The following is a 13,083-nucleotide window of genomic DNA, read 5'->3' on the forward strand; positions in this document are numbered from 1 at the left end:
TTTAAGATGGGACTTAAATGCTTCTACTGAGGTAACATCTGTAACTGTTACTGGTAGAACATTCCAGAGTACTGGAGCCCCAATAGAAAACGCTCTATAGCCCGCGTACTTTTTTGGGGGCTCTGGGAATCACTAATAAGCCGGAGTTCTTTGAACGCAGATTTTTTGCCGGGACATATGGTACAATACAATCGGCAAAATAGGCTGGAGCTAGACCGTGATATTTTATACGTAATTAGTAAAAATAATTTTGTGCCAACTGTAATGTTTTTATGCATAGGGAGACCTGAAAATTTTACGTTACGGTAATCGAGACGAGACGTAACAAATGCATGGATAATGATCTCAGCGTCGCTAGTGGACAAAAATGGAACGAATTTTAGCGATATCACGGAGATGAAAGAAGGCCATTTTAGTAACAAGTCATGACTCGCTTTGCTGGGAGTCTGTTTGATACGCGGTCATACCAGTACCGTACATTTCAGACTACATGGCGCACTTAAAATCATTTCATCCATCCATACAATTTCTACTGCTTGTCCAGTTCAGGGTCGTGGGGGGGTGCTGGAGCCTATCACAGCTGCATTCGGGCAGAGGGCGGGATACACCCTGGACATGTCTCCACCTAATCGCAGGGCCAACATTCACACTCACAAACTAGGGCGAATTTAGTGTTGCCAATCAACCTATCCCCAGGTGCATGTCTTTGGAGGTGGGAGGAAGCCGTAGTACCCGGAGGGAACCCATGCAGTAACGGGGGGAACCCAAAAAGAAGGGCCTTAAGCCTTTTTTAAAAGCATTCACAGTACGGTTGCCCTCAGGTGGTCAGGGAGAGTGTTCCACAGACTGGGAGCGGCGGAGCAAAAAGCCCGATCTCTCATTGTCCTCAGCCCTGTACTTGGAGGTTGGAGGAAGTTGGGAGGTGTCGTATATAGGATTTGGGGGTGCCCTCATTATATTTTATCATTATATATTATATTATTGATCATCAAATTACTTAAAGTTTTCACTTTTTTGAGTGGATTAATATGGGCCTGTGGATTACTAGATTGCTTGACACTGGACTTTGAAGGTATTTTGAGGAGGAAATGTTGTTGTGTTAGAAATTTTTGTGCGGTGTTGCTTCCTTATTTAGGATTATTCCAGGCCAGGGGTCGGCAACCCAAAATGTTGTAAGAGCCATATGGGACAAAAAAAATCTGTATGGAGCCACAAAAAATTAAAATACTTTTATAAGTGTTATAATGAAGGCAACACATGATGTAAGTGTTTCAGGGTTTCCCGCAACGCTTTGTTGTTAAGGCGGCTCCCTTAACAACAAAGAGCCGCCGCCTAAGCTAAAGTCTTAACAAGCTGCTCCGCTTTGTTCTGCCTCTGTCAGTACTCTCTGCAGCACCCAGCATTGTCCCAGGATTGAACCCAGGACCTTCGTATTGTGAGGCACATGCACTAACCCCTGTTCCACAGTGCTGCCCACTGTACAAAATCGAAACAATAAAATCAATTGGATAAAAACGACAACAACAGCAACAAAGATCGAGAAGATTTACAGTCCCCCGGAAAAATCGTGAGGGTTGGCAAGTATGTTGCTAGGGCGGGAAAGCCATTCGTAGAAGATGAACTCATTAGAAAGTGCATCACAGATTTTTTAAGAATTATTTTCTTGCGGCCCAGCCTCACCCAGTTTCTGCATCCAGTGGCCCCCAGGTAAATTGAGTTTGAGACCCCTGATGTAGACTTTGTCAGCGGGCACACACTCACAGGGCGTGCAAGGAGAAACATTGTGGAGAGGAAAAATGGCAAATAAAGACAATTCTAGTTGCTAAAAAAGAGCGTGCGTGAAGCACAATATGAAGGTATTTGGGCTTCAAAACTATCGATAAAGTTGACGTTTTAAACACGGAAACCGCCTACCTCCAAGCTGTGCTTTAAAACATGCCTTGCCAAAGGTGAAAAGACAAACTTCCATCCATCATCTTCCGCTTATCCGAGGTCGGGTCGCGGGGGCAACAGCCTAAGCAGGGAAACCCAGACTTCCCTCTCCCCAGCCACTTCGTCTAGCTCTTCCCGGGGGATCCCGAGGCGTTCCCAGGCCAGCCGGGAGACATAGTCTTCCCAACGTGTCCTGGGTCTTCCCCGTGGCCTCCTACCGGTTGGATGTGCCCTAAACACCTCCCTAGGGAGGCGTTCGGGTGGCATCCTGACCAGATGCCCGAACCACCTCATCTGGCTCCTCTCGATGTGAAGGAGCAGCGGCTTTACTTTGAGTTCCTCCCGGATGGCAGAGCTTCTCACCCTATCTCTAAGGGAGAGCCCCGCCACACGGCGGAGGAAACTCATTTCGGCCGCTTGTACCCGTGATCTTATCCTTTCGGTCATGACCCAAAGCTCATGACCATAGGTGAGGATGGGAACGTAGATCGACCGGTAAATTGAGAGCTTTGCCTTCCGGCTCAGCTCCTTCTTCACCACAACGGATCGATACAACGTCCGCATTACTGAAGACGCCGCACCAATCCGCCTGTCGATCTCACGATCCACTCTTCCCCCACTCGTGAACAAGACTCCTAGGTACTTGAACTCCTCCACTTGGGGCAGGGTCTCCTCCCCAACCCGGAGATGGCACTCCACCCTTTTCCGGGCGAGAACCATGGACTCGGATTTGGAGGTGCTGATTCCCATTCCGGTCGCTTCACACTCGGCTGCGAACCGATCCAGCGAGAGCTGAAGATCCCGGTCAGATGAAGCCATCAGGACCACATCATCTGCAAAAAGCAGAGACCTAATCCTGCGGTTACCAAACCGGAACCCCTCAACGCCTTGACTGCGCCTAGAAATTCTGTCCATAAATGTTATGAACAGAATCGGTGACAAAGGACAGCCTTGGCGGAGTCCAACCCTCACTGGAAATGGGTTCGACTTACTGCCGGCAATGCGGACCAAGCTCTGGCACTGATCGTACAGGGAACGGACCGCCACAATAAGACAGTCCGATACCCCATACTCTCTGAGCACTCCCCACAGGACTTCCCGAGGGACACGGTCGAATGCCTTCTCCATGTCCACAAAGCACATGTAGACTGGTTGGGCAAACTCCCATGCACCCTCAAGAACCCTGCCGAGAGTATAGAGCTGGTCCACAGTTCCACGACCAAGACGAAAACCACACTGTTCCTCCTGAATCCGAGGTTCGACTATCCGACGTAGCCTCCTCTCCAGTACACCTGAATAAACCTTACCGGGAAGGCTGAGGAGTGGGATCCCACGATAGTTGGAACACACCCTCCGGTCCCCCTTCTTAAAGAGAGGAACCACCACCCCGGTCTGCCAATCCAGAGGTACCGCCCCCGATGTCCACGCGATGCTGCAAAGTCTTGTCAACCAAGACAGCCCCACAGCATCCAGAGCCTTAAGGAACTCCGGGCGGATCTCGTCCACCCCTGCGGCCTTGCCACCGAGGAGCTTTTTAACTACCTCAGCGACCTCAGCCCCAGAAATAGGAAAGTCCACCACAGATTCCCCAGGCACTGCTTCCTCATAGGAAGACGTGTTGGTGGGATTGAGGAGGTCCTCGAAGTATTCCTTCCACCTATCCACAACATCCGCAGTGGCGGTCAGCAGAACACCATCCGCACCATACACGGTGTTGATAGTGCACTGCTTCGCCTTCCTGAGGCGGCGGACGGTGGTCCAGAATCGCTTCGAAGCCGTCCGGAAGTCGTTTTCCATGGCTTCCCCGAACTCTTCCCATGTCCGAGTTTTTGCCTCCGCGACCGCTGAAGCTGCACACCGCTTGGCCTGTCGATACCTGTCCACTGCCTCCGGAGTCCTATGAGCCAAAAGGACCCGATAGGACTCCTTCTTCAGCTTGACGGCATCCCTCACCGCTGGTGTCCACCAAGGGGTTTTGGGATTGCCGCCCCGACAGGCACCAACTACCTTGCGGCCACAGCTCCGATCTTCCGCCTCGACAATAGAGGTGTGGAACATGGTCCACTCGGACTCATTCCAGCATCTCCCTCGTGACATGTTCAAAGTTCTTCCGGAGGTGGGAATTGAAACTTTGTCTGACAGGAGACTCTGCCAGACGTTCCCAGCAGACCCTCACAATGCGTTTGGGCCTCCCAGGTCTGTCCGGCATCCTCCCCCACCATCGCAGCCAACTCACCACCAGGTGGTGATCGGTAGAAAGCTCCGCCCCTCTCTTCACCCGAGTGTCCAAAACATGAGGCCGCAAATCCGATGACACAACTACAAAGTCGATCATGGAACTGCGGCCTAGGGTGTCCTGGTGCCAAGTGCACATATGGACACCCTTATGTTTGAACATGGTGTTTGTTATGGACAAACTGTGACGAGCACAAAAGTCCAATAACAAAACACCACTCGGGTTCAGATCCGGGCGGCCATTCTTCCCAATCACGCCTCTCCAGGTTTCACTGTCGTTGCCAACGTGAGCGTTGAAGTCTCCCAGTAGGACAAGGGAATCACCCGGGGGAGCACTTTCCAGTACTCCCTCGAGTGCTCCCAAAAAAGGTGGGTACTCTGAACTGCCGTTTGGTGCATAAGCACAAACAACAGTCAGGACCCGTCCCCCCACCCGAAGGCGGAGGGAGGCTACCCTTTCGTCCACCGGGTTGAACTCCAACGTACAGGCTTTGAGCCGGGGGGCAACCAGAATTGCCACCCCAGCCCGTCGCCTCTCACTGCCAGCAACGCCAGAGTGGAAGAGGGTCCAATCCCTCTCGAGAGAAGTGGTTCCAGAGCCCTTGCTGTGCGTCGAAGTGAGTCCGACTATATCCAGCCGGAATTTCTCGACTTCGCGCACTAGCTCAGGCTCTTTCCCCCCCAGTGACGTGACGTTCCACGTCCCAAGAGCTAGCTTCTGTAGCCGAGGATCGGACCGCCAAGTGCCCTGCCTTCGGCTGTCGCCCAGCTCACAATGCACCCGACCTCTATGGCCCCTGCTATGGGTGGTGAGCCCATTGGAGGGGTGACCCACGTTGCCTCTTCGGGCTGTGCCCGGCCGGGCCCCATGGGAACAGGCCCGGCCACCAGGCGCTCGCCATCGTGCCCCACCTCCGGGCCTGGCTCCAGAGGGGGGCCCCGGTGACCCGCGTCCGGGCGAGGGAAATCTGGGTCCATGATTTTTCTACTTCATAAAGGTCTTCGAGCTGCTCTTTGTCTGATCCCTCACCTAGAACCTGTTTGCCTTGGGAGACCCTACCAGGGGGCTTTATGCCCCCGGACAACATAGCTCCTAGGATCATTGGGACACGCAAACTCCTCTACCACGATAAGGTTGCAGCTCAGAGAGGAGCGCTTCAAACTTGGATAATCATTTTAAATAACACTCATTCAGACCTGCAAAAAGGAGTTTTAGCTCCCCTGTTGTGCACATACAGATATGTAGATGTGCACTCAGCTGTTTGGTTTGAAGCCAAATGTTAGTCCAGTCAAGTTGCGGGGGCAGTAAATGGTAAATGGGTTACACTTGTATAGCGCTTTTCAACCTTCGAGGTACTCAAAGCGCTTTGACACTATTTCCACATTCACCCATTCACACACACAATCACACACTGATGGCTGGAGCTGCCATGCAAGACCCTAACCATGACCCATCAGGAAGGAGCGAGGGTGAAGTGTCTTGCTCAAGGACACAACAACGTGACGAGGTTGGTAGAAGGTGGGGATTGAACCAGGAACCCACAGGTTGCTGGCACGGCCGTGTCATGCCGTCCCATTGCTTACTTCCCTACTAGCCTACTTCCCTTTCCCCAGCTTCTTTGTCCTGCTACTCCCAGGGGAACCGAAAGCGTTCCCAAGGCATGCTGAGAGACGTGGTCTCCCCAACATGTCCTGGGTCTTTCCCCATGGCCTCCTACCGGTCTGTTAGCCCTGAATACCTCCCCAGAGAAGGCGTCCAGATGCCTGATGCCTTCATCAGGGTCCTGAGCATCAACTTTACCCCGAGCTCCTCCCGACATGACAGAGCTTCTTACCCTATCTCTAAACTCATTTCGGCCGCTTGTATCGGCGATCTTGTACTTTCGGTCACAACCCAAAGCTCATGACAGGATATTAACGTATATCGACTGGTAAATCAAAACCTTGCCTTCCCTCTTCATCAAGAAGGGCAGATGCAGAGTCCGCGTCACTCCAGTCGATCTCACAATCTATTTTTCTCTTGCTTAGGAACAAGACACCAATGTTCTTAAACTCCTGCACTTGGGGCAGGATCTCGGAGGTGGCAGTCCATCCCTAACATTGTTTCTTTTAGTTTTGGTACTCCCAGATAATATATTGCCAGAATTGGTTGCAATCGAGTATCGCTTTGCATCGAGATTCGATTGTGAATTGAATCGTCACCCCAAGATTTGGAATCTAATCGAATCCTGTTTTGTTGTAAGTTTCATGTCCCTAGTTATTACCATTGTCAAAGCAAACTGGTTGACGCACATCTGGGCCCATTTCGGGAGAGTCCTACCATAGGCCCACCCAAGACACGCGGTGGCACGGCATGCGATGTGTCATACAGGGAGAAACAGTTGGGCATAAGGTTTCAACTATTATTAGGTAAATTGCTTAATTTGATTACCAAAAAAAGCTATGATTTATATTCTGTTGCTTCGATTCATTGTTTCAGTCAGTCTCATCATTCCTAAGACCGTAAAGACGTCGGGGGGTTAACTGCGATAAAGAAGCAGCCAGTCTGTGCCAGTTCCCAAGGTCCTTATTAGCCATCAATAGCTCTAGGGCCGACAGGTCCGTCCATGTCCTGTCCGTCCAGGATTTCCGTGGTCTTCCTCGCTTTCTACCACCCTCTAGTGTGCCCTGAATGATGGTCTTGCACAGGGTGTTGTGGCGGCATGTGTGGCTAAACCAAGCTAAAATCCTTCTTTTGACTGTTGATTAATTGTTTAATGAATGTTAAAAGATATTCAAAAGATATTTGTGCTCTCTCTTTTCCAGACCAGATACACACCAGACTGAGCAGGGCGAGACTGAGTCAGGGTTTGTTGGGGCGAAAGAGTGGAGACCTCAGGGCAAGAGCTTCTGTTTCTGCAGTGCCAATGTCTGCCTGCTGCCTGACTCCCTGGCCAGATTCAACAACCTGTCCAACACCCACAGGAGAGCACGGGAAGTGGGGAAAAGGATCCGCAACGGTGCTTGTCGGCCTCAGATTAAAATCTACATCGATTCACCCACCAACACTTCTATCAGGTAACTTCTGGCTTTTTCTGACTATATTTGGCTCGTTCAGGACAATGGTGCTACCAGAGCATTGGTTTTTATTTTTGCGCGATTGCTGTAATGATCAGGCTTGTGTCTTTTGTCCGTTTTTGCCTACATTTGAGGTGCACCACACTGGAGTTTGACTGCAAGCGGACTGATCTAATGGATGTACCAGCACTGACACATAAATCAATGTAATACAAAGACGTCAACTAGTGTCGATAAAATTAACTACAATATCGAGACCGCATGACCTGGCAACTAAATATCGTCCTCCGCCACATCAATGTAACACGGGACTACTGTGGTTATGCCATTAGCTCACAGCAATATTGCATATGATCATCAACACATATAATGACCCCGAACGGACCGCGGCACAAAGCTAACAGGCTAATGCTAGCAGAACAACAGGCTAGGAGATTAGTTTATCCTATCTGCATCGTATGGACACTTGCTCTTGGTCATTAAAGGGGAACATTATCACAATTTCAGAAGGGTTCAAACCAATAAAAATCAGTTCCCAGTGGCTTATTATATTTTTCGAAGTTTTTTTCAAATTTTACCCATCATGGAATATCCCGAAAAAAGACTTTAAAGTGCCTGATTTTTGTAATCTGTAAATCCACCCGTCCATTTTCCTGTGACATCACGTAGTGAGGCCAATACAAACAAACATGGCGGATAGAACAGCAATATATAGCGACATTAGCTCGGAATCAGACTCGGATTTCAGCAGTTTAAGCGATTCAACAGATTATGCATGTTTGAAACGGATGGTTGGAATGTGGAGGCAGATAGCGAAAACGAAATTGAAGCTATTGAGCGAATAGCCTTATAACCAACGATTGCATCTTTTGACCACTGGAGCAACTTAAATCCGCCAATTGGTAAGTGTTTGTTTGGCATTAAATGTGGGTGGAGGGAAAGGCTGGATGCAAATATAGCTACAAATGTACATACAGCTAGCCTAAATAGCATGTTAGCATCAATTAGCTGGTAGTCATGCCATGACCAAATATGTCTGATTAGCACATAAGTCAATAACATCAACAAAACTCACCTTTGTCATTTCTTTGACTTTATCGTTGGAAATGCATCTGCTTTGAGTGTTGCAGGATATCCACACATCTTTGTCGTAGCATCGCTATCATCTGTAAAATATGCAGAACAAACGAGGGACTTTCGTATATTTTGACACTGGTGCAACTTGAATCCGTCGATTGGTACGTGTTTGTTTGGCATTAAATGTGGGTGGAGGGAAAGGCTGGATGCAAACATAGCTACAAATAAGGCATAACGATGCAATATGTACATACAGCTAGCCTAAACAGCATGTTAGCATCGATTAGCATGCCGTGCTAATCGATGCACACTCCACGTAAATCAACTTGAATCCGTCCCTGATCGTGTTATTACACCCTCCGACAACACACCGACGAGGCATGATGTCTCCAAGGTACGGAAAACAGTCGAAAAAACGGAAAATAACAGAACTGATTTAACTTGTGTGTGTAATGTTTTTGAGAAAATGGCGGATTGCTTCCCATTGTGGCGTCACGGGTGAAAGGTCATCGCTCCGACAGCGAACAATTGAAAGGCGTTTAAATCGCCAAATTCACCCTTTTAGAGTTCGGAAATCGGTTAAAAAAAACATATGGTTATTTTCTGCAACATCAAGGTATATATTGACGCTTACATAGGTCTGGTGATAATGTTCCCCTTTAACTCTCGTACTCTGAACATCACTGGTTGAAAAAGGACCAATGTTGGACTGGACTGTGTCAAAAACGTGTCTCATATAGCGATACCAACAGAAACCAACGACTGGAAGACAACGCAATATCATTAACGAGACTTCAAGTGAGCAGAGGAAAGGCTCAGCCTTTTTAGCAGATCGGAAGTGGACTGTTCAGATTGTTTTGCCTCTCCTACTAGCGGGCTTCTTCAGTTTTTCTGGGTATTGGGTGTCTGAGCTCCTTGGCTGCTGATTGATTCACATATCTGTACTAATTAATGACTTAGTGTTCATGTGTCAAACAAATATTTGCACCAATGACCTGGTGCTGTTCACGTATCACACGGATATGTCTGTGTTCAATGTACCAATGACTCTGGGCCTGATCTACAGTACTAAGAACAAACTATAAAACTGCGAGTACTATCACTGAGTGTGTTGCATGTTGTGGCACCTGATGTCTTGATCCGTGATCCGGATCATGTTTTGTTTAGTTATGTTCTGTTAGTTTTGGACTCCCTTGGTTCCTGTTTTGTGCACTTTGGGTGTTTGTTTCAGTTTCCGTAGGTACTAATTGGTTTCACCTGCCTCTGATTAGTGCTCTGCACGTTCCCCTGCTGTTGAGCACTAATCAGAGAGCTATTTAGTCACGTTGCTCACCACAGTCGGTGTGGTTTCATCATTTGCGGTATGCAACCGTCACTTTGGTGTATTCCTGATCTTGATCCTGTGCTAAGCTGTTATCTTAGCTTCCCGTGCGATCGGCACGTTTTTGTTTGTTTCTGTCTTTTGGTACTATTATGATTAAATTATTCTCTCCTACTCAGAGGTGTGGATTCGAGTCACATGACTTGGACTCGAGTCAGACTCGAATCATTTATTTGATGACTTTAGACTCGACTTGACAAAATTTAAAAAGACTTGCAACTCGACTTAGACTTTAACATCCATGACTTGTGACTTGAATGAATGAATGAATGAATGAATGAAATAAGTTTATTTCGGTCATATAATCAATCAAATCAAATCAATCAACCATTGTGTGTGATCAGTTTTACAGTACATGTTATATGTATACAATAATGCACATTTACACACGAAAGAAAAGAAAAAGAGTGACCAAAAAAGGAATAGGCTGAAGCCAAAGCTTATATTTGCCTATCCTATACCTTCACAGAAAATTAGATTGCCTGGAACATCAACATAAAAAAATAAATAAATCAAAAATCAATGGGATGAAAGTAATTGTGACTATATTTTATAATTTTCAATTATTTCACCTTTCTATGTTTTCTTAAACCTTACCAAAGAAGTGCATGTCTTCAGCTCATCACTGAGCTTGTTCCACCATTTAACTCCTAAAACTGTAATACATTTGTATTTTATATTTGTTCTCGCTTTACCTATTTCAAAAATCGATATCCCCGTAAATTATAGTTTTCTCCTCTTAAATGAAATAGCCTGAGAATACAAGCTGGAAGGCTGTTGTTTTTTTACTCGATACATAATTTCCATTGTTTTTAAAAACACAATGTCTGAAAATTTTAATACATTTGAACTCATAAATAATGGATTGGTATGTTCATAGTAGCACACTTTGTGTATTATTCTAATGACCCTTTTTTGAAGTTTTATTATTGGGTCTATGACTTGACTTGGACTTGAGCCTTTTGACCTGACATGACTTGCTACTTTCCCCAAAACCCAACGATTAAAAAGTTATTCAGGAGCGCTCCGTATCTGTCCGTGTGTGTCAGCGTGTGTGCGATGACAGTGTGCGCGCTACCTGTCAGAACAACAGCCAATCAAATTACATCCATGTTATTTTCGTGACACAGCACTCAGCCAATCAAATTGCATGAAAACCAATGAAGAAGAGCTCTCAAACAACACGCCGGTGAGGAAAAGTTATGCCAAAAATTGTTTTGTTCGGGTATTAAAACTACGACTTGGTCAACAAAAAACGAATTGCCCTATGCAGAGCATGCGGTTCGTTCGAAGATTACAGACAGAGACGCAACAACTTCCAACTTCATTCGACATTTGAAGATGCACAAAGAAGGGTAAGTTTTCAATGTAAGTTAACGTTTATTGGCCGAGTAATGTAACTTTTATTTGCTGTTTAGTTAAATCAGTGAGGCTCTAAACTCACTGCTAACGTTAGAACCATAGACATCTTATAAGGGTACGCAACATCGAGCGCTACTGCCTATTGCCGCAGACGAGACGCGGGGCCGCCATCTTGGAGTGGTGATCCCCTCCACTCACTGCAATTCATTTGGCAGGAAGCAATGAACCATCGGCGCATTTTATTCATTTTACCTCACTGAATACCACTGATATTCACGCACTTTTTTGTCATACGTGTAACTATGGTAAAGGACACATTTTTTGGTGTGTTCATAATTTGCGAAACAGTAATATAATATTCTTATATGCTATAAGTCAGTGGTTCTCAACCTTTTTTCATTGATGTACCCCATGTGAACATTTTTTTAATTCAAGTACCCCCTAATCAGAGCAAAGCATTTTTGGTTGAAAAAAAGAGATAAAGAAGTAAAATACATCACTATGTCATCAGTTTCTGATTTATTAAATTGTATGAAAGTGCAAAATATTGCTCATTTGTAGTGGTCTTTCTTGAACTATTTGGAAAAAAAGATATAAAATAACAAAAAACTTGTTTAAAAATAAACAAGTGAGTCAATAATAATAAAAAAATTATAATTCTACACATAGAAGTAATCATCAACCTAAAGTGCCCTCTTTGTGGATTGTAATAGAGATCCATCTGGATTCATGAATTTAATTCTAAACATTTCTTCACCAAAAAATACATCTTTTAACATCAATATTTATGGAACATGTCCACAAAAAGTCTGGCTGTCAACACTGAATATTGCATCGTTGCATTTATTTTCATTTTATGAACTTACATTCATATTTTGTTGAAGTAGTATTCAATAAATATATTTATAATTTTTTTTTTTGAATTGTTGCTATTTTTAGAATATTTTTTTAAAACTCTCACGTACCCCTTGGCATACCTTCAAGTACCCCCAGGGGCACGCGTACCCCCATTTGAGAACCACTGCTATAAGTGACCAGACGTCCAAGATCAAAACTGGGAATTATAATCCCAAAAAGGGGGGAAAAAACGGTCAGCTATTTCTGAGTTGAAGAAACAATATGATTAGGTTATATATACATTCACATAGCTTACATAAACAATTTATGAATACATTAGATATCTAATTATCTTCTAGACTGTATCTCTGTTGCTGCAACAGCAGAGAGTTTATTTTGTCTTGACACTTTTTCTATTGATATTTTGTATTACATTCTTCCCTTAAATGATCAATGCTTACAGTGATTGTTTTATATGTATTTTTCATGTATGTTGATTTGGATAAAAGTGTCTGCCAACTTAAACATAAACGTATATAAACACCTGAAAGTCTTTATATCAGCTAAAACCACAAATCTGTTTCACTGGATTCAGAATAAAAGCAAATTCTGTCTTACCCAACAAAGTTAGTATTTGAATATTGTTGCTTGAAGACTTATTCCTGGTTACAATTATACTGTTAAGAAAGTATAGTCTTATACTTTCCCTAAAATGAGAATGCATCATAATCAGTGGCGGCTGGTGAATTTTCCATAGGGCTTGAATTCTAAAAAGTACAACTCTGTTCCTTTTTTTTTTTTCATGTATTTATGTTTTTCATTTGTACGCACACATAAACACACATACAGTATGAGATGAGATAAGGTAAGAACAGGAAAGAAACCACTGTGGAACTAGTTCCAATACTATATACCATGGAATACAATGTTAACACCTTTGTGCAAATAAGTACATTTGCACTTGTTATTTAAAATGTGTTTATACTGTAAAGGAGTGAGTTAAATGTTTAAAATAACTGGTTAATAGTGCTATTATGAAGTGCAATGTCAGCACAATTGTTTTTATTATAAATACATACAGGGTTTTAAAAGCATACACAATCTGTGTAAATATATTAGTCTGTGGTTAAAAGGACTTGAAATGAGTTGAAACTCAAAATACAGGACTCGGGATATGACTTGAGACTTTCCAGTCTTGACTT

General features: G+C 44.9%; 1 protein-coding gene across 2 annotated transcripts in view; it reads left to right on the forward strand.

Moving 5' to 3' along the window:
• The window catches only part of smpd3 (sphingomyelin phosphodiesterase 3), a 143,414-nt gene that overhangs the window by 65,949 nt on the left and 64,382 nt on the right, over positions 1–13,083 (forward strand). For both annotated transcript variants that reach the window (XM_061919921.1, XM_061919920.1), the window contains exon 3: positions 6,973–7,224. In XM_061919921.1, coding sequence (XP_061775905.1) covers positions 6,973–7,224 — 252 coding nt within the window. The remainder of the gene's footprint in view (positions 1–6,972; positions 7,225–13,083) is intronic.

This window comes from Nerophis ophidion, linkage group LG14, assembly GCF_033978795.1.
Source record: "Nerophis ophidion isolate RoL-2023_Sa linkage group LG14, RoL_Noph_v1.0, whole genome shotgun sequence".
Classification (NCBI taxonomy): domain Eukaryota; kingdom Metazoa; phylum Chordata; class Actinopteri; order Syngnathiformes; family Syngnathidae; genus Nerophis; species Nerophis ophidion.